A 25,833-nucleotide genomic window follows, 5' to 3' on the forward strand; every position below is an offset into this window, starting at 1 on the left:
TTTTGGGTTTTTTTTTAAAATTCGTTTTACATATCACACAGTTATGGAATTTATGCGAGTGTTAATCTAACATCAACAATTCTTATGGCTAAATGAGGTTGGACGAAAACACCCGTAGTGAAAATACCAGACAACGTGCTTTCAGCTTCAACGTTTTTGAACATGTTAAAGAAATAAGGTTTGTTATTCATTAAAAAAAAAATTGTTCTTCATAAAATGTCATGCAAATGTTTTAATTAATAGACAAGGTAGGACGAGTTAAAATAAGCGAATGTCATTGTATATAGGCCTAACCTTGATTTACTCAGTTCGAAATTTCTCTACTACGTGTATGGTGCCTCAAGCAACTACTTAACAGCAGAATGCCATATATTTGGCTATGATGATATTCAAGCTTTTGCATTAAAAACATTGTTTTGTAAAGAAAAATGTTTTAAATGAGGACATAAACAGTGATACAATCGATTACCCAAACCGACTCGTACCAAAACAGACAAATGATCCATTGCTCCAGTGGTAAACAATGATACTTAGGTTGTAACTGTAAAAGATAACATGTTAACGTTAGGTTTCAATATGATCACAATAATTAAGAAATTATGAGATAAATGAATGTAAAATTTTTGAGATCTCCTATAAGTTTGCCATGGAGGTCACTATATCAACATTTGATAGAAAACTTCTGTTTACATGCAACCTTTTCTTATAAAACGGATTAATTAGGTTGACAAATTTATAAATTCTTCTCACTTTTTGAAGGCAGGCATAATAATATTATAATTTAAGTCATTTTTAATCAACAATCTGATTACAAGTCTGTTTGGGTACGAGTCAGTTTGGTTACGAGTTGACTGTAATTCCAGGCAGGTGTATCAATAAACTGAACCAACCCAAGCAATAATTTACATGCCCAAGAAACAGAATACAGAAAGTCATATATATTATAAAAGTAATTTTTTATTTATTTGCAGTATGTGTATTATCACTAAATGTATTCTCTCTAGTCATATATAATATATATATTATAATCAATCTGTTTTGCAGTAGACTAGCACTGGTTCAGTCGTCTGTAGGAAGAAAAATCTTACCGTGACCATGCTACGCTCTGGTCACATTAAGAATTTGTCCTATATACTTTCAATGTAGCAGCCGTGAAGCGGATCTGTTTCGTGTCGATTTTAAGTCTGTTAAAATAATCTGCAGGGGTAAAATACATTTTTGAACATAAACCTATTTGAACATGCATTTGTAGTTAAGTCTACATAATATCCATTTAATGAGTTGTACCAAGGCATTTTGTTAATATACATGTTTGAATTTGCCTGCCATTTTGCACTCGGAATGTCTCCAATTTTATCGTTAACATAGTGACCGAAAACAGCGAATTTTCAAACATGATGTTAAAAGAAGCAGTATGTGTATTATGTTTGAATTTGCCTGACATTTTTTTGGAAATCGCACTCGGAATGTCTCTAATTTTATCATCAACATGGTGACCGAAAATAGCGAATTTTCAAACAAGATGTTAAAAGTGGCAGTAAACAAGGTGTTAAAAGTGGCAGTGATTTCGTTGTAAAAACAGTTAATGTGGTAAAATGGGATTATAAAAGAGCAACATTGTGGGTATTCGAGACATATCATATGAAATTTAAGGCGAGATATAGAGTGTAATATAATTTGTTATTCGCTGGGAAGCAAGTATATGGGACGAATTCTATTGTTAAAGAGACAGTACAGCTGAAAACACATGTGTGAATAACTTTAGATTTACCTAGTATTATATTGTTAGGAAATAAGATATATCGTTTATTGTAATAGGTGAAATACGTAAAAATCCCTTTCACATACCTAGTTAACGTAATTATAAGCTTCTGGAAATTTAATGGACGTACAAACTGGAATAATCTTATGTCATTGATTTGCACGTGGACTTTGATTGACAGTAATTAACACATGCTGAACACTACAAGATCTTCGTCCGACTAGGGTCATCATGTTAGAGGTTAAAGGGATTCTCTAAACGGAACATAATATCACTTTCTCAATAATTTATTAATGGTTTACCAATTTCGGTTCATTTTAAAATGAACATACATAAATTTGTCAAATAACATCTCAAGAGGCCTCATTTACAAAAATGAATTTAGGTTGTAGCAACTTGTTTGATAAAAACGCAAAATTCTTGGTTACAAAACAATAACTGTGGTTATTTTTTACACTTTGAACAATTATTACCTAGGAGAAGTAGAGGAGACATATTTTTATCAACAAAAATGTCCACAAGCATCTTCGCGAGCCCTGCATGTGTTTCGTTACTGTCAATACTTATTCCTAATAGTATAGAAGGCTGAACCATGTAACATATTGTGATGCAAAAATGTATGGGTTATACGTAGTTATCAATTTTGATGAATTTTTTCAAGTCGTTTTTTTTATAAGATGCGCTGTACTGTCTCTTTAAAGTGGGTTCTTAGGACATCTGTCATTTTAACAATTGAACAGTCTATCTAAGTCGGCTGTAGCTAAAACAAATGCATTTAACTTGCAATGGCAAAATGAAAGACAAGTGGACATTCAATCATTATGATCAATTGCAGCAAATTTGACTTGGTAACTGTTAATTTGATAAAACGATGAGACTAATTTAAGAGCTCAAAAATGTCACCATGTAAGGAAGGTGCTTTCAAATCATCTACAAATGTAATTGAGTAGTGCAATCATTTTATGATTCAAAGAATTAAATGAAAATTAAATATGAAGGTTAATTTATCAAATGAATCAATGTTGAAAAAAAAAAGGCAACAGAAGTAAGAAAAAATATATTATACAAGCGTATATTTTAAAAAAAGATAGGTGAACTAGTGTTGTAGCAATTTTTATACACGCAGAGGGAGGTTTCGTTATCAATTGAATTATTTTGTAAACTTTTCTCACTTGAAACTATGATGTTTCTTAATTAACTTGAATTTTTTTGTATGATATCCTCAAGCCAAGTTGACCAATGAGCATGATGAGAAATTATCTTTCTTAAGTTTATGCTTTGAAGCCCCTGTGACGTAAAATTTTCCCGCTTTAATATTGTGTCAGTGTTTATAACAATCAGGCTTTTCCATCAAAAAAGGAGAAAAAAATTATATTTTCATACTGGTGTGGTACTCCATTATTTGTATCAATCGCTTCTAATGTCTTTCCAACATACTATGAAAAGATATCCTGGGTGGGTTTTTTTTCATGAGCTTGCCGGAAGTATCTATGAAGGATCTGTCCCCTCCTTTAAAATTATGTATCCTCTTCTTTCTCAGAAAAAAAATATTTCTGGAATTTATTAATTTATAAAAAGCTGCATTTCATCTTAGTTTTAAAGATTTATTTAATTTTTGCTTGTTACAGCTAAAATGCGAAGAAAAAGGGTAAATCCCTTTGAAGAATCCCAGCTTTGGGTAAAAACAGATCCACCAGGATTTGAAATTGATGTGTTTGAAAACAAAGGTTAGAATTATTCGATTTCTTAGAATGTGATGAAGATATATGCTGATAAAATTTACACATATATACTGTATGTTTCATCTTGACTTTTATTTTGTGATTCAGATTATTGCATATTAACTCAGTTGACTATATATCTCTATGACTGAGTATTTTCTAAATGAAGCAAGAAATCAAGATGAATGTGCCCATGGAGTTTCTAGCTGTCAATCTGCTAAAACTATATGCTCCATATGTTCTTGTCACGCATGATTGCAAGTGTTCTTAAATACCATGATAAAAAAAATTCTATGTATGTACATGTATGTTGAGCTGTAGTAAAATGAATATTATGATAAACATTCATATAGGAAGAGGAGTTAGGAGTACTATTCCCAGACAAAGGGGAGACTTTTTACTAGTGTATTCAGGACAAATTATATCCAAAAAAGAGGGCGAGAGAAGAGAGAGAAAAAAATCATCAGGATACCGATATTTTTACAGAGATTTATGGTAAGATGTGTCAGGTAGACAGGTACTTTAGTTTTTTAAAAAGCTTAAGCCCAAGTGTTGTTTAATAATAATTATTATAATACAATTTAATCTATGATGCAACATTAATATTTATATAATTGTTTTAGCATTGATGCAACAATAGACGATGGAAGATTATGTAGACTCATCAATCATGGGACTAAAAAAGAGATAAACTGCAAAATGAAACTCTGTGGGGATTGTCTTTGTCTTTTTGCTACAAGGTATTTGAGATAGAGAGAGGGAGAGAGAGGGGGGGGTTGCATATTTTCATGTGTAGATAATTAAATATCATTTCAATTATTTTATAGAGACATCCAGCAAGGAGAAGAACTGTTGTACGATTATGGGTTAAAATCTTACCCATGGAATTCCAATTTGACTTTGGTAAGTTTTTAAGTTTCACATACACAATTTGGCTATTTCATGTCGACATCTTTCAAAAATATATATTTCTAAAATGAAATTCTTGTATAGATGGGCAAAAGTTCTGGTAAGTAAAATAACATTTCAAATAATTGGTTTATCTTGGTTGCATAAAAGTCAATTTCAGGTTGTTAATACACATACTTCTTTTTGTTGCCATTCTTGAACTTTATCAAGATGTGTTTTTTTTTTAAAAATTGTTGTTACTTTGTGTACAGTAGTTGATATTTTACCTTTAAGGCTAGAAAAAAAATATTGGTAACTTCTTTCAATTGTAATGTAATCAGTATTGGTGAGTTATCAAAGATTTTTAGGCAAATTAAATTAACCCTGTAGTGCTTAAATATGTATCGATTTGTTTGTTTTAAAAGTTTTTAGTTTTCTTTCAATTTCTTGAGTCCAGAAAAAGCACATGGCAATATTCATTGAAAACATCAATTGATACATTTATTTGATGGTCAAATCAACTTCTTGAAAAGAATTAGTTGTTCCCAAAGAAGCAATAAAAATTAAAACGTCCATTTAAAGTTTCTTTTCTCACTGGTTCTTATATACAATTTTTTACCATTAAGCCTCACTGCACTTGTTATGAATATAAGTAAAACAGATTCATTTTGTTTGTCTGTCTATAAACTGGAATGTCCCAAGCAAGATCAAATATATCATAACAAACTCTATGCTTAAAGAAAACTATTTTGGTTATGATCATTGTTATTTTTATTTTTACAACAAAAAGGTAAAGAGGATATTCAGGTGGAAGACACTTCTCGCATTGACCCACCATTCCTCAATAGCGCTTCCTGTGGAAAAGTTGCTGGTATGTACAATATCAGTTTATCAATAAAACTCTTGTGATACATGTACTTCTGTTAACCAAATAAGACATTTTGTCCTTTTTTCTCATCAATAAAGCTGAAGATGATATTGTGATGGAAGACACTTCTCGAATTGACCCACCGTTCCTCAATAGCGCTTCCGGTGGACAAGTTGCTGGTATATACGATATTAGTTTAGGCCTAGGAAAAAAATAGGTTTGTTTCCGCTTTCAGGCTGAAAAAAATTAGGGTCAGTAGGTCGGCTTTTTTTTTTTTTCCCTCTCCATCTGTTCAGTTGTGCATATTAAACCATTTATTTATTAAACTGGGTAAGATAAAAAAAAAAACCAAGTTTTTGTTGTCATTGTTTAATTTTGTCTGTGCAAGAAATTACAATATTTACTTTCACCCTGAATCTTACATTTCTCGAGCTCAACTGGAACAACATGTGCTGCCATTTGTAAATAACAAACATCTACACAACACTGATGACATCTAATTAAGTTCTATAAGCGTTTTTACGACTTAGATTTACAGGACACATTAAATTTTTAAATCGGATAAAAACGAAATTTTAACAAAAAACGGATATAAACGGAAATTTACGAAAAAATTCGAGAAAAAAAAAATTGGGTCGGCGGGTTTAAGGTAGGGTCGGTCGGGAATGCGGAAACAAACTTATTTTTTTGTTAGGCCTTATTTATAAAACTCTTGTGATGCATGTATATCTGTTAACCAAATAAGTCATTATGTCTTTTTTTCTCTTCAATAAAGCTGAAGATGATATTCTGATGGAAGACACTTCTCGCATTGACCCACCATTCCTCAATAGCGCTTCCTGTGGACAAGTTGCTGGTATGTACAATATATTAATTTATTAATAAAACTCTTGTGATACATGTACTTCTGTTAACCATATAAGACATTATGGGTTTTTTTCTCTTCAATAAAGATGAAGATGATACGCAGGTGGAAGGGACTTCTTGCATTGACCCACCATTCCTCAATAGCTCTTCCCGTGGACAAGTTGCTGGTATGTACAATACTAGTTTATCAATAAAACTCTTGTGATACATGTACTTCTGTAAACCATATTACACATTTTGTCCTTTTTTCTCTTCAATAAAGCTGAAGATGATATTGTGATGGAAGACACTTCTCGAATTGACCCACCATTCCTCAATAGCGCTTCCTGTGGACAAGTTGCTGGTATGTACATTATCAGTTTATCGATAAAACTCTTGTGATACATGTACTTCTGTTAACCATATAAGACACTTTGTCCTTTTTTCTTTTCAATAAAGGTAAAGAGGATATTCAGGTGGAAGACACCTCTCGCATTGACCCACCATTCCTCAATAGCTCTTCCTGTGGACAAGTTGCTGGTATGTACAATATTAGTTTATTTATAAAACTCTTGTGATACATGCACTTCTGTTAACCATATAAGACACTTTGTCCTTTTTTCTCTTCAATAAAGCTGAAGATGATATTGAGATGGAAGACACTTCTCGAATCGACCATCCATTCCTCAATAGCGCTTCCTGTGGACAAGTTGCTGGTATGTACAATACTAGTTTATCAATAAAACTCTTGTGCTACATGTTCTTCTGTAAACCATATTACACATTTTGTCCTTTTTTTCTCGTCAATAAAGATGGAGAGGATACTCAGGTGGAAGACACTTCTCGCATTGACCCACCGTTCCTCAATAGCTCTTCCGGTGGACAAGTTGCTGGTATGTACAATATCAGTTAATCAATAAAACTCTTGTGCTACATGTATTTCAATCTGTAAACCATATAAGACACTTTGTCCTTTTTTCTCTTCAATAAAGCTGACGATGATATTCAGATGGAAGACACTTCTCGAATTGACCCACCATTCCTCAATAGCGCTTCCTGTGGACAAGTTGCTGGTATGTACAATATCAGTTTATCAATGAAACTCTTGTGATACATGTACTTCTGTTAACCATATAAGTCATTAAATTTGTCCTTTTTTCTTTTCAATAAAGGTAAAGAGGATATTCAGGTGGAAGACACTTCTTGCAATGACCCACCATTCCTCAATAGCGCTTCCTGTGGAAAACTTGCTGGTATGTACAATATATTAGTTTATTAATAAAACTCTTATTATTCATGTACATCCGTTTAATATTTAAGACATTTTGTTCTTATTTCTCTTCAATAAAGATGAAGAGGATACTCAGGTGGAAGACACTTCTTGCATTGACCCACCATTCCTCAATAGCGCTTCCTGTGGACAAGTTGCTGGTATGTACAATACTAGTTTATCAATAAAACTCTTGTGCTACATGTTCTTCTGTAAACCATATTACACATTTTGTCCTTTTTTTCTCGTCAATAAAGATGGAGAGGATACTCAGGTGGAAGACACTTCTCGCATTGACCCACCGTTCCTCAATAGCTCTTCCGGTGGACAAGTTGCTGGTATGTACAATATCAGTTAATCAATAAAACTCTTGTGCTACATGTATTTCAATCTGTAAACTATATAAGACACTTTGTCCTTTTTTCTCTTCAATAAAGATGAAGAGGATACTCAGGTGGAAGACACTTCTTGCATTGACCCACCATTCCTCAATAGCGCTTCCTGTGGACAAGTTGCTGGTATGTACAATATCAGTTTATCAATGAAACTCTTGTGATACATGTACTTCTGTTAACCATGTAAGTCATTAAATTTGTCCTTTTTTCTTTTCAATAAAGGTAAAGAGGATATTCAGGTGGAAGACACTTCTTGCAATGACCCACCATTCCTCAATAGTGCTTCCTGTGGAAAACTTGCTGGTATGTACAATATATTAGTTTATTAATAAAACTCTTATGATTCATGTACATTTGTTTAATATTTAAGACATTTTGTTCTTATTTCTCTTCAATAAAGATGAAGAGGATACTCAGGTGGAAGACACTTCTTGCATTGACCCACCATTCCTCAATAGCGCTTCCTGTGGACAAGTTGCTGGTATGTACAATACTAGTTTATCAATAAAACTCTTGTGCTACATGTTCTTCTGTAAACCATATTACACATTTTGTCCTTTTTTTCTCGTCAATAAAGATGGAGAGGATACTCAGGTGGAAGACACTTCTCGCATTGACCCACCGTTCCTCAATAGCTCTTCCGGTGGACAAGTTGCTGGTATGTACAATATCAGTTAATCAATAAAACTCTTGTGATACATGTACTTCTGTTAACCATATAAGTCATTACATTTGTCCTTTTTTCTTTTCAATAAAGGTAAAGAGGATATTCAGGTGGAAGACACCTCTTGCAATGACCCACCATTCCTCAATAGCGCTTCCTGTGGAAAACTTGCTGGTATGTACAATATATTAGTTTATTAATAAAACTCTTATGATTCATGTACATCCGTTTAATATTTAAGACATTTTGTTCTTATTTCTCTTCAATAAAGATGAAGAGGATACTCAGGTGGAAGACACTTCTTGCATTGACCCACCATTCCTCAATAGCGCTTCCTGTGGACAAGTTGCTGGTATGTACAATACTAGTTCATCAATAAAACTCTTGTGATACATGTACTTCTGTAAACCATTTTAGACATTTTGTCCTTTTTTTCTCGTCAATAAAGATGAAGATGATACTCAGGTGGAAGACACTTCTTGCATTGACCCACCATTCCTCAATAGCGCTTCCGGTGGACAAGTTGCTGGTATGTACAATATCAGTTTACTTAAAAAGCTCTTGTGATACATGTACTTCAATCTGTTAACCATATGAGACATTGTCCTTTTTTCTCTTCAATAAAGGTAAAGAGGATATTCAGGTGGAAGACACTTCTTGCAATGACCCACCATTCCTCAATAGTGCTTCCTGTGGACAAGTTGCTGGTATGTACAATATATTAATTTATAAATTAAACTCTTGTGATGCATGTACTTCGGTTAACCATATAAGACATTTTGTCCTTTTTTCTTTTCAATAAAGGTAAAGAGGATATTCAGGTGGAAGACACCTCTTGCATTGACCCACCATTCCTCAATAGCGCTTCCTGTGGACAAGTTGCTGGTATGTACAATATCAGTTTATTTATTAAACTCTTGTGATACATTGGGATGGGACGATCCACCGATGCAACGGTGCATCGCGGTATTTATTTTGACGATATTTGGATCGATACATTTACCATTAATACAACGATACCTTACCAAACTTTTTTTTATTTTTCAAAAATATCCGAGCTACATATATCGGCTATTTTTTTAGTCCGCACGCCTAATATGAAAGTACAAAGATGGCGGAAAACCTCGTAAGGTTGTCAAATATGGAGTGTGGAAAACTTTTGGAGTACTTGTTTATGAAAAACTAGTGTACACGAGACTAAAGTAATTTGTAAATTGTGCAACGCTCATTATGAATATAACAAAATAACTTTGGACATGCGGTAATACATGGGCAGGTTGAATAAATTTTTAACTTTTATTCATGTTTTCATTTAAGGGCATTGGCAACGTTCCTGGTTTATCCACAATTTTTTTTAAGGATTCCTTTATAGGTTGATATGTATATAAAAAGACATTTACCAACACATAAAACCACTCTTTCCATCGTATCTTGAGAAATAATTTAAATTTTATATATTTCTCATTTCACATTGATTTCAATGAAATAGAGGGAAAAATTAGCAAAAATTTTTTTTTAAAGGAACAATTTTTTAATAAGTGAGATATCTGATTTGTTTTTCATTATTCAACATTGTTGTTAATAGATTTTCTATGATATCCAGCTGAAAATTTTATAAATAGATTTATATATGAAAAGTATGCACCAGAAAATGCCATTTTACTCTTTTAGAGTTACTCCCCTTGATTTTTTTTCTGTTGCACACACACACTAAAAAAATAAAAAGATAAAAAAATGTTTAAACAATATCTTTAATCACAAACATCTTTAATGTAAGAGCAAAGGTTTCCAATGATTTTTTTATTGCTTGTTACTCTTGGTTTCCCTTCACAAGTGTTCTCGGAGAGCAATCGCAATACACCATGCTGAGAGTCTCTTTTATAAGCCAGTAACAGGTGGGAAAAAGAGAGTCCTGACTTCGCAATGCGTGTCATTATCATTTTAGAAATAACTTTATTGTTCACTACGCACATTAGGGAGGAAGAGTTTTTTTGCACCATTTCATGATAATGAAGTAGACTAATGTACGAATCAAATGAAAAGCTGTGTTGAAGTAAAATGTGTTCTGAAAAATTCTGTGAAGTAAGAAGTTGTAGTAGAGCTTTTGCATCAGATGCTGCATCATGTGCATTATAGTCAGTTTGAATGAAAGATTTGACCAAGTCAGTTTGCTTGTATGAGCAAAGTCCAGGCCTTTCTTTTCTAAAGAGTGAAAGTGTGTCAACAAATCCTTGAATAACTTTCCCTGCATCACCATTCATGTCATTTGTGATCAAAGCACGACAAAAAGCATTAGCGTCAAATCTAGCATTATGAGCCACTAACACAACAGGTTTATGAATTGAAGAAAGCCACTGTAAAAAGTTGGTAAGTCCTTCAGATGTGGATGTTGATGGAACAGGTTCGCCTTCCTTGTACATTTGGCTCCCAGCAACGGTAAGACCAGTCAGAGCAATCGCACTGGTTGAAATCCTTTTAGAAGGCAGGAGATACTGGCTGTAGCTTTTGTCGTGTATGTAGGCTGCTCCAATCTGAGTAATTTCAGAATCATTACCTGTAATCACAAAATAAAATTGTGTTTCATGAAAAAGTATGAATATATTATAAAGATATTGAATAAGGTTGGGTGCAACATTGTTTTTATTTGCCCCTGAGGGATGAAATATTGCCAAACAAGAAGCGGAGGGCAATGTATTTGTCCCAAGGGGGCTTATATTATCAATGTTGCCTGAAAACACAGTCAACATTTGTTTCATTATATGAAGAAAGAAACCAAATATCAAGAAAGGATAATTATAATTGAGAAATAAATTTTATGATTTAGATTATCATTTTATAAACAAACTTATTTCTAACATACCAAGTCCTGTAGTTTCAAGATCAAATGACACATAAGCATATTCCACTCCAGGTATCAGTTCTTTGCAAGTTTGTTCAGTTTGCGGTGGAGGTATTTCACAAATATCATCAGAGCATATGTTGTTATTCATATCAACTGCTGTCTCATATGATTTTCCCTCTCTTACTTCACAAGTTTTCTGGTGATTACTTTGCTGCTCCTTTTTTTCCCTTCTTCTCTTTTTGAACTGTATTGTGCTTTCTCTTTCTCTTGCTTTCTCCCTTTTTCTGTCATATTCCTCTGAAATCTTTTTGGTTATTTCCCCAGGAGATAACATCACAGATTGACACACCTGGAATGAATATATTTTTCCATGATAAATACATTACAAATCAATAAATCTTTCAATATATTGCTAATAGTAATTGTATATGTTTACAATTTACATTGGTAAAATGTATACATCCTGATAAGTAGATTGGTATATTTTACCTATTATATTATAAGAGCAATATTATTATTTACCAGATAAGCTACTGTAGGATTTGCCAGATCCACGCTTTTGCCAGCCACCATCAAACGATGCAGATATTGAAGATTCTCTAAAATACAAAATGTATAATAAATATATGATCTTGTATATATATACCGAATCACATATACATCTTATTTTGTGCAACATTTACCTCAGTCATGTATCAAAAGCACTTTTCAATATATAGATGATTATTTGAGAATATTTTATTTTCTAATTACTTTGTGAGATCTTTTTCTCTGACAGCAGCATCAGCACAGCTGGAACGTGCTATATCTTCAAGGGCTTCACCTATTTCTCTTTCTCTTTTCTTGAGTGTTGTTTTGGAACATGGTGGAATGCTCAGTGTCGACAATAAGTTGGACAACTTTCTTTCCCCTATACCACTGTGTAACATACCTGAAAGCAAAACAAAATGATTGTTTGAAAATAAATTAATAAGAAAGATGCAGGAGTTCTTATGATATAGTGAGGGTTTTTTTACAGGACTAAACATACTGGTATAAATCACCCAAAAAGCACTTCGTTAACATCATTATGTATTGAATGTTATAAATCATTTTTTACCTAATGCTAACTTTGTGTTGACATCCCAAGTTCTTTGTCCCTGACGTTCGTTAGGCCCACTATGTCTCTTCCCAGTTGGAACAACTGTCTTTCCATCACAAAGGGCACACCTGATGGTTAATAAACTGCCTAATCCATAACGTATCTCGTGTACCGTGTTTGTTATATTTAAAGGGACGGAAGAGTGGCAAACAGAACAGCCTTCAGAGAGTTTGTCTACAATAAACCCCAACTCCACTATTCGCCTTCCCTGCCGCCAGCTTATCTCTGTTGTATCGTTAACATTGTCAATCTGTCGATCTAAACTATCACCAGATGCGTAACTGTTCTCCTCGCTATCATCAACTACCGGTAAACACTCAGCGATGTCAGAGTCATTATCACCATGATCACACAGCTTAGATGAATATGAGTGGTCATTAATAATCTTTCTTACGTTGTTTGCTTTAAATACGTCGATTCTTTTCTTTTTGGAAGCTGAAATGAACCTGCCAGTCGATGTAGAACGATGTCGCTTCATCTCTCGAATTTTCTGTTTACCTCGGAAACGCTGTTTTTATTACTCTAATAAGCTAAAGAGTTCGTGTTACGGGCGATAACTCACAATTACAAGAAAACTCAAGAACGGTAACTGAAATTCGATGTATAAAAGAAAAAATGCAGGTACGGATTTTTTATTTCCGGAAAACTTCGTTGCCAATGCCCTTAATTGCAATGTATCGTGATATGTATCGTATCGCATCTCATGTATCGTGATATGTACCGAATCGGCTCAGTACAGTATCGTCCCAGCCCTAGTGATACATGTACTTCTGTTAACCATATAAGACATTTTGTCCTTTTTTCACGTTAATATGGTGAAGAGGATTGGTGGAAGACCTATTACATGTAATATGTTATATGAATCAACTGAAATTAAAGGTGAATCACCCCACCATTGATTATAAAGTACTAAATTTTAATTCAAGGCCCTTGTTCTTGCATAGCAGAAGAAGACAATGGAACTACTGGTAGTCAGCTTGATGACATTCATATAATAGTGTCGGGCAAGTCCACTCTGGCAGAAAAGGTAAATTTCTTAAAAAATCATTTAATAAAAGTTTTTTTGAAATTTTGCAGTAGATTAGGATATGTTTTATGCATTTGAAGATTTTCTGAAAATGTCAATTGATCTATTTACCTTAAAGTCTCAAGTATGATATGCACCAACATATAATACGCACCCCAAAGTTGGGTTCAAATGCTGAAATGACTGCATGCTTCTCCTGTGTATAATATGCACCCCCCAAAAATGAAGAAATTTTCGAAAAGTCATTGTAATTCATGTGTTAATAATCAAAATGCTTAAAAGTAATAATGTTTGCAGATCTAAACCAGACAACAACAAAATAAATTATTAATTTGCATAATCAATTGAGTTTCACACCTTTTCACATGCCAGATACTCATGATCAGTAGTTTGTATAAACACTCTGAGCCGTCAAATTGCTTTGAAATTTACCAATAGTACTGGGCAGACAGAATTTAGTCGCGTATTACCTCACGTGGCTTGGGTACCTGTAAAGTGTCATGTTTGATTACTGCAGTTCTTTTTAAAAGTTTATGTAATAGGAAGTTTGAACAATGTGCATAATAAGAAAAGGTTTTGCACAATTCTTGTGGATAATTTGATAATTGTATTTAAAGAAGTCATAAAAGAATGAATTGTCTTATGTATGCCTTATTAGATTTAGTCAAATCCATAAGTTGAGGAAAAGACCCCAAAATGAAAACATGTCTGCTAATTCAAAGTCTGTTGGTGGATCATGCAGTTTTTCCAGCTTACTAATAATTTAAGCTATAGCTACAGTCGGCTATTATGATAGACCACATAAAGCTATACATGCTATAATTTTCGTCAGTTTTGGATGACAGTGAAAATGCATGTGTTTGTTTACTTATAAAAGTTACCTATATTCTGAAAATTACAATGGTGAATTCCATCTTGTTACAAAGATAAAGAATTTAATTGTTAATTTTCTGGCAGAAAAGCAATGCCATTTCATGAATATTGGTGAAGGAAGAGTGAAACCGGCCTCATTTCGCACATCCGCATGAAATTAGGTGGCCATTATTGTTTGCTTAATAACATATCCATCTGGATTTTGTATATGCTTAACAGTGGTTAATTTGAAATATATTCGTGTAGTAAGTGTACGTATTATGTTTGTCATTCACGATCCCCTTACATTTGCATGTTTAATTTAAATAGGATAACATGCTTGCAAACTAAAAATTGTCCTAAGGGGAAAACACATAGGCCAACATCATTGTTTAAAGGAAGTATATACATGCTTTGTTTTCTTTTGTTTGTACTCGTATATAGGACAAATTTATGTTTCAAAGGAAATAATTGCTTTGGTTCCACGAAGAAAATTAACTCCTCGAGCTAAATTCCTACTATACAATAATTAAAGAGTTTTTCAAATATTTCAAATATAAAACACACTTAAACATATTTACAGGTTCATGTTCACTATCAGGTTCAAATTTAATGACTTAAACAAGATTGCTGTTGTACTTAATGATCATTGAAGTTTCAAAGGTTCTCCTTTAATTGCATCCTGTGAGGTTTGAAAAACCTCCCACAGCTATTTATTAAATAAACTTCAACAAGTTTATCTTTTAAAAAAGATTGGTGAGCTAGCGCTGTAGCAATCATAAAACACAGATGTAGATTTCTAAAACATTGGGTTAAATTTCTGAATCGATTAATTAACAATAGAAAGGCACAGTGGTGTACTGGAATTGTGCTGGAGGGGGTGGGCTACACATCGGCAATGGCATAGCTCATTGGTTGTGCCTTAATCATTATGTATCTACTGTAATTTCAATTTCGAGGTGAAAATTTTCAGATACCATTGGTACTCCTGTTTTGTAGCAATCGTATCTTCTCGGGCCTTTCTGGCAAGCTTGGAAAACATATCTGAAGCTGTCTTCCGAGCTTGAATGAATTTAAGATAAGGCTAGCTAGTACATGTTATTTATTATAATATTGAAAATAACTTTGCATTATAAGACCGAAGCTACTGTTACTTTTTGACATTAACGATGAAACACAAAACTTCACTTGACGATGATAAAACGAAATTCAAATGGTACAGTTTATCTACAGTAGTACAGTATTCCCAGAATCCCCTACTATGGAGTCGAGCATGCGTATTCCAGTGAAAAGGACTAACGTAGTTGCTTGCGCTCGAGAGCGCTAGCAACAAGAGCAATGGAAGCTAAGACTGAAAGATACTCTGCTTGACAGTCTTTCTCTTTATAGTTAAAGGATATATGAAGTGTTCATGCAGAAAATGAACAAATACTTGAATCTTGTATTTTCTATTGGTCCAAACTCTGTACTAAATTTACAACACCAATATATTGAGAGAGAAAGAGAGATATTTCTTTCAACATTACCATTTAATTTAATAATGAATATTTAAAATTAATCAGGATTTCTAGTTTAAATACATATGCATGTACTTACATGTATCATTTGTAGATATCAGGCAAACATGTAATTAATGAATTTCCAATTATGCATGCACACATTTTACACACATTCAACTGAACACTTCACATACACACTATCAAAAGAACACATAGATCACAAAACTAAGTGTGTATTCAATATGGAAACATGCATGCATACATACATTTTCCCATAGAAACAAGTAACATTGATATGCTACAGTAGCTTTACATTTTAGACTGTAAAGTATAAAACGACAGTAACTTATTGAGAGAGAGAGAGAGAGATTGGATTTAATGTTGGAAGTGATTTTCAAGCTTCCAGAGATTATGGTTGAACAATGCATTCATTTTTGCTTTTAAAGGTGCATTTCTGTCTTTTATACTCTAAAACACAGCCAGCAGAATGGGATGGGGGTTTTTAGCACTTTTTAAAACAATAGATTGTTTTGATACTTAGATTATCCTGAGGACATTTTTGTTGTTGACACACATTTTTCATAGTTAAAAATAAATAAGCATAGTGATGGAAAGAAATGCCTTTCAATATCAGCATTACACTAGATTTTGGAAAGTAATGCATGATAATACTATTTTTTGTAACTAAATGTTAAAATTTTGGCATTACACATTACTAGCATTACTTCAAAAACATGCAATGCATTGCATTACCATTAGATTTAGCATTACTCCAAGCCTTATTGTAAGTTATGTGTAATGTAATGTATAAATTATTTAGCTTGTCATTTAGCTCACCTACATGTATTCCAGAGACAATTGTTGCTCTGTGAGCTATATGGCCCCTGGGCCTCTCAATTTATTTTTTTTAAACCAAGATTAGTATGCACATTTCAAAAAAAAAAAAGAAGGAAAGAAAGTAAAATTGTTTAATGACATTGTGCTCTCCTTTTGCAGAGAGAAATTTGCAAGTTTTTCCGATTTTTCAAGGAAGTGGCAAAACGTCATATGAAATTCAGCAAGACCATTACTCATGTTGTCATGATAACAGGTATCACTGAGGGTTCTAAATCAAAATTGGAGCAATTAATCATTTTTATGTAACAGAAAATATTTTATTTTCCTTTTTTACGAAAAAATAATATTCTGTTTCCCTTTTTATGGAAAAGTTTTTTGTATCTTTCCATATTTCTTTTTCAGATAGCAAAAACTTTATCTGTGATCGAACAATGAAATATATTCAAGGCATTGCACATGGATTTTGGGTATTGAGTAGTGAATGGTTGTACAAGTCGTTAGAAGCAGGATTTTTGCTGCCTGAGGTATGATAAAAGATAATCAACACTCATTCTCTGATTTTATATATCTGGCACCCCTTTGAAGTTAAATATTTTGATTTCAGATTTTTCTTTATACTAATTTTAGGAGAAATATGTGATTCGAGGAGATACAGTTTCTGGAGAAGAAGCTATTGGACCAAGGAATCCAATGTCAGCATCAGAGGCAGCAACAGGAGTTTTGCAGGCAATGTCCATATATCTACATGGATTTAATGAAAGATCAAAAATATCCAGGGGTAGGTAATACTACGATATAAGATTTTATTTGTTTATTAAGATGAAATCGGGGGAAGCTTACTTATGCTTTACCACTGGCATCAGCGTTCGAGCTTGGTTATAGTGTTTGGAGCAGGTCCAACATCAAAGTTATTACAAATGCATATGTGGATAATTATATGCTTTCAGCAAATGAATGCTTATGATGAATCAAGTTTGATTTTCATTAATTCTTAAACTCATTAGAATTGCAAAGGTCATAACAAATTACATTTTTTGGTTGTCCATTGCACTTTGCTATAAACATGTTTTACTGAGTACGATGTTAGAGTAACTTACCCCTAGATAAATGTATTCATACTAGAATAGGTAATTTGTTAATGACCAGATATTGCTGACCCTCTGTCATTTAGCTTCATGATATTATCTGGGACTAAAAAAGCAAGGTTGAGAGACATGTGACTCACTAACATTAGTTTCAGATTGTTGGCACTCACTTTCGCAAATAATCTGTTGGTTGACATTTGTTGCAAAGTAATTCATCCCAAGTACTTGATGGCTCTATACATGAAGTACATTGATGCTGATCACAGAATGGCAAATTAAACACTCATGTATTTCAAATATTGGGCCATTTAAACAATTATACAGAGTTCAAGTATCATACAATTGTTCATAATCAAGAAGTATTCAGTTAATTGATTTGAAAAAAAATAGCTCTAGGTATATAAAGCCAGCTCAAGATATACAAATTGACTTTACAACATTTATGCAGCTATTGTTCTTTTACAGAGGAAGTTGAGGACCTCATTTACTGTAGTGGAGGACAATTATTGAATTCATTAAGCCCAAACTTGTCAAATGCTGTCATGTTAACATCGGAGGAAACAATGGAGGATGTTTCTGAGCTAGATTTTAAGTACTTTTGCTGTAAGTAGTACACCTTTTAAAATACAAGATTTGATACAGCTACATATTTTCCTTGTCAATCATTGTGATATTCGTTACAGATTTGGGTCTGTAGTTCACTAATCATTTCCTTTAAATTCAGGTTGTAAACACATCTATGGTATTTCAACGGCAACATTGTCTTGGCTGATGGATTGTATAGCTGAGCAGAAGCTTCACTCCCCATCAGACTATTTAGGTATGTTGTATATAAGTTCACCTTAATGACATTGAATTAGGAAAATCTATTACTTTGACCACATCATAAACATATGAGCATAGTAAATACAAGAACTTATTTGTTTTGTAAAGTATGATATTGTATTGTATAATATGATATTGTATTGTATCCTATGATTCAGTATTGTCTTGTATCATATAATGCACTATTGTATGAAATATTTTGTAAGATATGATACATGATATATACAATGTGAGTTCTCTGATTATCCAGATGAGAGAGATTATCAAAATAAACAAAACAACAAACTGTTGATTTTTATACATTGATTGTAAACAGTAAAATACTAGTTGTACTGTAGAAGCAAATAAATTTGTTGGGTTAAAATTTTGTTATTTAAATTTATGAACCAAATAGAATTTTGTTGGCATTTATTTCGTCATATCATAGTCTCTCAAGTACTGTAAATTCTTTTTATCTCATACGTGTGGCGTATATTACCCATGTGATAAACCTCTGCTATATCAAACGGGTGATGCTTTATCAAATACTTCCGGTCCGAACTATTTTTGACACAGCCCCTCGCTTCAACGCTTCAGAGACCCATCTTGAAGTTAGAAGATTTTGCTAGTACTTTCAAAATAACTATATCTACTACAAAAATTGATATAAAACGGATTTTGTCAAAAATTTACATTCAAATATGAAGGAAAACATATAACTGCGTAGCACAGACGTCGGAACCGGGGAGGGGGGAGCTTAGCACCCTCCCCCCACTTCTTTGCAAAGTTATACATAACCGTAACCAAAAGACCTTTTTTTCTTGTTTGTCAAGATTTTATTTATAAGTTTGGCCCCTTTCCAACTTTCAATTTGCTTTGTGTAGTTTATAAAACTGCAAATTATGTTAACTGTCAAGGAGTTCATCCTAACGACGCAAAGAAGGTTGTGTTCATATACAAGAACTTACCGAAATAATGTTTACTAGACTTTTATTCCACCAGCAGTAAGCATCCTTATTCACTATTTCTATTGGGCTATCATTAGGCTAGGCCTAGTGTTTGTTTTATAAAACATCAACAACTGTTCCTCATTCGAGTCAATTCAAACTAACGAGCATTCCCAACTTTGTGTATGTCAACAAACTTGATTATTCAATTCTTCTGATCAGTATTTCTATTTAATCAAGTAAATAAGCTCTAAGAAAAATTATTTAGAGCTAAAAAATTATTTCAAGGTTTATTTCAGTGAAACTTTACATCAAAACAGTTAAATTTATATAAGAAATGACATACTAAATTGTATTGCTCAAGGTCACAATAACCGCATAACACAACGTTGCATCATCGTCTTTGATCTTTGAAAAATCAATTCGGGTTATATAAGGGTCTGTCTCAGAAGCTTCATAATAGAAACAAATTGTATGAGATAAATAGAACATCTATAAATGTGTGATTTTATATTTGCTTTATCCAACTCGTTGAAATGGTTATATTTGCTCGGCAAGCCTCGCGAATATATACACCATTTCAACTCGTTGGATAAAGCAAATATAAAATCACACAATATAGATATCCTTTATATATTATGCGAGTACTTAATTCCATGATCTCATGGTTTCGGATAAAATCGTGAACATGGAATTTCCATCGGTCCTTATTTCTTATAGTTTTCAACTCTTAGAAAATTATAGCAAGATTTTAAAATCCACGAAGGGTGCTTCCTGGGATTTTACGCGGATATTTACCGGGGGTATTCCTCGTGGTTATTTAGGAATCTACAGTATATATTGCATATCAACTCTGTATTTATGAATGCTTATGTAAAAAATTTGTCATGGATTTAATTACCTTGATTAATACTACAGTACCGACCAGACCCAACCCAACAGAAAGTAAACCCCAACTAAACCCTGGATTTACTTTCTGGGTTCACCTTGGGTTTACTAGAGTGGACCAAGAGTAAACCTAAAGTAAACTCAGAGTGGACACAGAGAGTAAAATCCGATCAGAAGTATACCCCTGAAGCTGAAGCTAACTGTGTATTCAGAATAAACATGGGGCAGGAATTAAAGGTAGTACGATAAATGACCATTCTGCTTCACACTTCAGTGCATGCAGTTGACCCCAAAAGCAATTCCCAATACCCAAAGCAGAGCCAGTGTAACCCCGGGATTTAGTTGGGGTTTACTATGGTGTTAGGTTGGGTCTGATCGGTACTGTACCAACGATAACAACAAAATTAAATCCCCAACGAATATTTCTGCATCTACAGTATTTATATTATTTAGTTAACGGTGATTAAAATAAGTTAGACATCTGAAAATACCATCAAGCAGTATAATTATTGAGACAGAATATCTGATGAGACATAAGCAGGAAAATAAATTAAAAATTAAATGAATGGATTTGATTTTGTAGCTGCAGGTGATGTTGAAAAAAAGGCTAATGAAGACACACCAAATAATGAAAACTCTGCCTGGATTCCCAAGAAAGATGATGGTGACATTGGAGAGGATAGTGAAGAAATGCAGTGTTATGAAGAGGATGGTGCCTATGCTTATGATGACAGTGATGAGAATATGGAAGACCCAGACTGGATTCCAGGGAAAAGCGATGAAGATGATGATGGAAAAAACAATGAAGATAATGATATAACAGAAACTGAAGATTTAGTTGGAGCATTTGTTGTTGGAATGCGTGAAAAGAACAAACAGGACATTGCACAGGATTGGATCCCTGGAACCAGTGAAGAAGATGATGACAATGATGATGATTTTGAAAAAGAAGTCGTCGTTCCCAATATTGGTGTTACATGTAACAACAAAATTTTGCTTCAGATGGCTAGACAAACAACAAAAGGGCGTAGTGCAAAACAAAATATTTGTTATTATTGCGAGAAACCATATAGTAGAATTTCTAGACATTTGATTCAAGTGCATAGCAAAGAAATGGAAATAGCTAAAATTCTATCATTTCCAAAAAAGAGCAAGGAAAGGAAAACATTGTGGAAAGAGATTGTTAATGAAGGAAACTACAAGCACAACTATGATGTTATGAAGAATGGTAATGGAGAGATAGTACCAAAATACAGGCCAAGAAATACAACAAACAATCCAGAACCAGAGAATTGTTTTTCATCTTATGCACCCTGCGAATTCTGTTTAGGTTCCTACAAGAAAACAGACCTATGGAAACACCAAAAAAACTGTGAACTGAAGAGTAGTGAAAAAAGAAGTAAAGCAAACCCAATTCAGATGGGAAAACTTCTCCTACCAATTGTTGGAACTAGCAAAGGATTCTATGAGAACATTTTCATCAAAATGAGAGATGATGCTGTAAAACTTGAAATCCAAAAGGACCCTCTAGTTCTGCAGTTTGCGGAAAGGCTATATGAGAAAAATGGAGCCAATCTCCATCAACACCAGTACATTTCCCAAAGACTGAGAGAATTGGGGAGGCTGCTTATTCAGTTGAAGTCAGATCAAACAGAAATAACATCAATAAGGACTGCAATTAATCCAATCAATTGGGACACCCTTATTCATAGTATAAAAACTTTAGCTGGCCTTGATGAAAAAAAAAATACCTACAAGACTCCCTCACTTCCTTTAAAGCTAGGTCATAGCTTAAGTAAATGTGCCAAGATCTTAAAGACAAACGCCATAATAGAAGAGAATGATGCTGACAGAAAAATTGCGGACAATTTTCTGACTTTATATCAGAGTGACTGGGAAGAAAGAATATCTGCCCATGCCTTAGCAACTCTGCATAATGACAAATTTAACAAGCCACTACTAGTTCCTTTGGCAGAGGATGTAGTTCTTTTAAATAGCTACCTCTGTACAAGTGCTGCATCCCTGAAAGAAAGTTTGAAGAATGGAGTCGATGAAACCAAATACTCGGAGCTCGCCGAAGTCTGTTTGGCTCAGATCATATTATTTAACAGAAAGAGAAGCGGTGAGGCTGCTCGTATAACAATCAACCAGTACAACGAAGGACTGACCAACAAACCCTTGAACAAGGAGATTGAAAAATCTTTGTCCAAATTCGAAAATGAGCTATGTAAGAGCCACACAAGAATTGAAATCAAGGGAAAAAGAGGATCAAAAGTACCAATTCTTCTCACAAGCACTTTGAAAGATATAGTGACAATTCTACTAAAAGCTAGAAAGGCTTTGAAAATAGACTCTGAGTTCATTTTCATTAAACCTAGAAATTCAAAACCGATTAGAGGATCAGACTGTTTAAGAAAATTTTCAGTAAACTGTGGTGCTAAATGTCCCAAGCTCTTGACTTCCACCAAATTGAGAAAACACCTGGCAACAATGTGTCAGGTGTTGGAACTCAGCGAATCCAACCAAGATATTCTTGCAAAATTCATGGGACACGACATAAGAGTCCATAGAGAATTTTATCGTTTACCAGACTCTACACTTGAGTTGGCCAAAGTTGCCAAAGTTCTACACTTAATCAACACTGGTGAGATTGCCAAGTACAAAAACAAGGATTTCGATGAGATCGAGTTTGATAATGCAGGTAATAATTTCATGTGTTCACAAATACAGATATACCAGGGATGTCAATTTTACTCAGAGAGCTTACCCGATTAATTTGGGTCTTTGGTCAAGCAATAGTCAAGTACTTTTTGATTTTTTAAAATGTAAACTTGAACAAACATAAATTTATTTCTGTAATGAACTAAATTGATTACATCAGAAGAAATACACATGTAAATCTCTTGAATACATGCATGCACATTATCCATTTAATTTGCCAACTCAGGATATATAATCGCCACTATTTACTAGTAAATTATATCAAAATGACAGCGTTAGAAAATAAAACGGTAACACAGACTAATCAAATGCACTTGTATTTTCATTTTCCTGCTCTACACTTTGAAAATTGAACACAACCTTGCTTTATGACATTGGTTTCAGATGTTTGGCATCATGATTTTACTTATAAACAAGTAATCGACTAAGAAAAATTTAGTCCATCATCTGTATGTCTAAGTGATAGTCGAGTACAGGACTACTTGTGACATCACTAATATATACACCTCTGTTAGTAATAAAACAATTAGTGTAATGAGAGACAAAAACAGTTCTCTACTAGTGACAAAAATTTATCAATATACATATTGTCAAAATTTGTAGCTGAAGTTGATATCCAAGAAGATGACGAGTACAAGTCTGATGATGATGATGATGATGATGATGATGATGATGATGATGATGATGAAATGGAGGATGAAGAGTTGGATGAAGATGTTTATGAATTCTCTGACCCTTGTATATCATTAAAAAAGAGAAAAGGCACTCAAAAGAAAGGTAAATTTTGAGAAATATCAATTTTTTATCTTCATTTATCAATTGTCTTAATTACACATAACTTTACATGGTTTTGGAGAACCATTTCCAAAATATTAGACCGTTTTGTTGATATGCATCTATTACATAACATTATGACTGTCAGACTGGTTTGTTTGCTGGTGGCCAGATAGCTCAGTTTGGCTGAGTGCCTAACTAGAGATTCAGGGGTCCCTGGTTCAAAGCCTGGTCTGGTCTGTTATATTTTCATTTACATTTGATGCCGTGACCAACCCCTGGAACTGACAGGTGAACTCTTACCAGAGAAATAACCTAGGTTTATCTTCTAGAGTGAAGATCAATTTATAGGGGATGGAATGTGACAGTCAGTCCTGTTCAAATGTAACAGAAAAAGAGATGACAGACCAGACTAGAATTTGAATGCCTGTGGATAGATGTTTCAGTTGAATAGATTCAGGTGTCATGGGTTTGAATCCTGGTCTGGACCGTCATATTTCTCCTTTTTCCGTTACAACACATTACAGACAGACAGATGGAAAGACATATTAAATATGAAATTTTGTCTTTGAAATACTCATACTTTGATTTCATATTTAAGGTACTAGCAGCAATGGAGGACGGCATCATTGGTTAAGTAGTGAGAAGAATGCCATTGAGCGCCAGTTTTCTGAATATTTCAAATCTGGACAAACACCTGGTCGATTAGCCTGCTTAAATGCAATTGCCAAAGAACCAATACTTTCAAAACATGACTGGTCCAAGATAAAGCATGCTGTTAGAAATATGATAACATCACAAAAAAGGAAACAATACAAGACTTGAACTGAAGGCCTAAATGTTTTCATTAATTTTACATCATTTAAATTGCAACATTTATTTGCTTTGCTTGAATGTATATATGAGTTTCTTCTTGTTATGATTTAGTGTACTTATCTGCATATGTACATTTATGTAATATGATCAAAATGAATACAGTACAATTGAAAATGAAAATGCTTTGTCAAACTTCTAATTGCAATCCAGTGTAACAATTATTATGAAATTGAACTTTGGCATTTATCAGTTGATTTTAGATTCAAAGCACATAAATCTTATTATTTCAACTAGCCTATAATTAATTGTATTTTGTATAGTTTATTGAATTCAATATTGCATGCAGAATCATACTTGAACTCAAGTATATAAGATAATTTTGGTCTTGGTGATTATGCCACTAAAAAGTATGACTTTCTTCTCTTGTTCAGGGCTTGTACGTACCCTACATGCATTTTTGGGGGGTTTTTTTTCAAATAAACACGTCTATTGAAATTAAAATTTGTATACATGTATCTTAAAATAGATCATAGCAAACTAAATATTTTATAAAGATTCTTGATAAATATATATATATATATATATATATATATATATATATATATATATATATATATATATATCTATGAAATTGATATATATCTATGAAATTGATAAAAAGATTTATATAATTGAATTATTTACATGTAAGTGATCTTGCACATGTCTTTAGTCTTTTCCTTTTTAACAAAGAAACTGTATTTTACCCTTTGCTGCTTTACAAAGCTATGGCATACATGTACAAGTTATCAATGTAGTGAAAGAGACTGCACATAATGTGTCTCTTTTTTAGGAATCAATACGTGTACTACACTAATACATGTACATGTTTATAAAGTTAGCCGAAATATGTAATGTAATCAGTTTTACAATCTGAAGTGCCTATTTTCATTATAGGTATAAAATGTGTATATTATAAAATTTTATGATATATAAGCTGTTACAATTATGTAATGACATTAATGTTACGAAAAATTCAAAATAGTCTAATCATTGATTTTTATTTCATTTAGTCATTTTTACAATATTTGTATAATTGTCTGTGCAAGGAATTTCAACTTGTACAATAAGTAATGAATTCTTATACGTTTAATAAATATTCATTTTTGTAATCTTTGTTGGAACTTATTGTAAAGGATATATCTCT

At 33.1% G+C, this 25,833-nt stretch overlaps 3 protein-coding genes across 8 annotated transcripts in view; 1 reads left to right on the plus strand and 2 right to left on the minus strand.

The window, feature by feature from the left end:
* On the plus strand, positions 1 to 25,789 carry LOC128165649 (uncharacterized). Of its 6 annotated transcripts, XM_052830393.1 has the most exons (25): positions 1 to 178; positions 3,391 to 3,489; positions 3,837 to 3,978; positions 4,107 to 4,223; positions 4,311 to 4,386; positions 4,477 to 4,492; positions 5,162 to 5,242; positions 5,338 to 5,418; positions 6,015 to 6,095; positions 6,193 to 6,273; positions 6,369 to 6,449; positions 6,545 to 6,625; positions 6,721 to 6,801; positions 6,898 to 6,978; positions 7,078 to 7,158; positions 7,258 to 7,338; positions 7,436 to 7,516; positions 7,613 to 7,693; positions 7,973 to 8,053; positions 8,151 to 8,231; positions 8,863 to 8,943; positions 9,041 to 9,121; positions 9,219 to 9,299; positions 13,342 to 13,424; positions 20,920 to 21,292. In XM_052830393.1, exons 2-25 carry the CDS (start codon positions 3,396 to 3,398, stop codon positions 21,154 to 21,156), a joined length of 2,142 nt encoding a protein of 713 aa, XP_052686353.1. In that variant the 5' UTR covers positions 1 to 178; positions 3,391 to 3,395; the 3' UTR covers positions 21,157 to 21,292. The 6 variants fall into 6 exon arrangements, with proteins under 6 accessions (XP_052686353.1, XP_052686347.1, XP_052686348.1 ...); XM_052830387.1 differs by lacking the exons at positions 1 to 178; positions 3,391 to 3,489; positions 3,837 to 3,978; ... (14 more) ...; positions 9,041 to 9,121; positions 9,219 to 9,299 and adding exons at positions 16,772 to 16,865; positions 17,015 to 17,136; positions 17,240 to 17,390; ... (2 more) ...; positions 23,661 to 23,834; positions 24,433 to 25,789 and having other exon boundaries at positions 5,962 to 6,095; positions 13,324 to 13,424; positions 20,920 to 23,037; XM_052830388.1 differs by lacking the exons at positions 1 to 178; positions 3,391 to 3,489; positions 3,837 to 3,978; ... (14 more) ...; positions 9,041 to 9,121; positions 9,219 to 9,299 and adding exons at positions 16,772 to 16,865; positions 17,015 to 17,136; positions 17,240 to 17,390; ... (2 more) ...; positions 23,667 to 23,834; positions 24,433 to 25,789 and having other exon boundaries at positions 5,962 to 6,095; positions 13,324 to 13,424; positions 20,920 to 23,037.
* LOC128165650 (cell death abnormality protein 1-like) overlaps positions 1 to 25,833 on the minus strand; it is a 111,558-nt gene that overhangs the window by 56,122 nt on the left and 29,603 nt on the right. The window lies entirely within an intron of this gene.
* Positions 11,862 to 13,049, minus strand: LOC128165651 (uncharacterized). The gene is made up of 2 exons (XM_052830395.1): positions 12,356 to 13,049; positions 11,862 to 12,187 (listed from the first exon to the last, which is right to left on the minus strand). The coding sequence occupies exons 1-2, from the start codon at positions 12,873 to 12,875 to the stop codon at positions 12,006 to 12,008; spliced, it is 702 nt and encodes a 233-aa protein (XP_052686355.1). The 5' UTR covers positions 12,876 to 13,049; the 3' UTR covers positions 11,862 to 12,005.

This window comes from Crassostrea angulata, chromosome 10 (genome assembly GCF_025612915.1).
Source record: "Crassostrea angulata isolate pt1a10 chromosome 10, ASM2561291v2, whole genome shotgun sequence".
Taxonomy (NCBI): Eukaryota; Metazoa; Mollusca; class Bivalvia; order Ostreida; family Ostreidae; genus Magallana; species Magallana angulata.

Excerpts from the sequence above, each read along its gene's own strand:
- LOC128165651 (XM_052830395.1), bottom strand. The coding sequence starts at position 12,875 with ATGAAGCGACATCGTTCTACATCGACTGGCAGGTTCATTTCAGCTTCC. Across the intron at positions 12,188-12,355 it reads CAACACAAAGTTAGCATTAG|GTATGTTACACAGTGGTATA; the intron begins GTAAAAAATGAT and ends TTTTGCTTTCAG.
- LOC128165649 (XM_052830387.1), top strand. The coding sequence starts at position 5,990 with ATGTCTTTTTTTCTCTTCAATAAAGCTGAAGATGATATTCTGATGGAA. Across the intron at positions 6,450-6,544 it reads TTCCTGTGGACAAGTTGCTG|GTAAAGAGGATATTCAGGTG; the intron begins GTATGTACATTA and ends TTTTCAATAAAG. Across the intron at positions 23,835-24,432 it reads AAAAGGCACTCAAAAGAAAG|GTACTAGCAGCAATGGAGGA; the intron begins GTAAATTTTGAG and ends TTCATATTTAAG.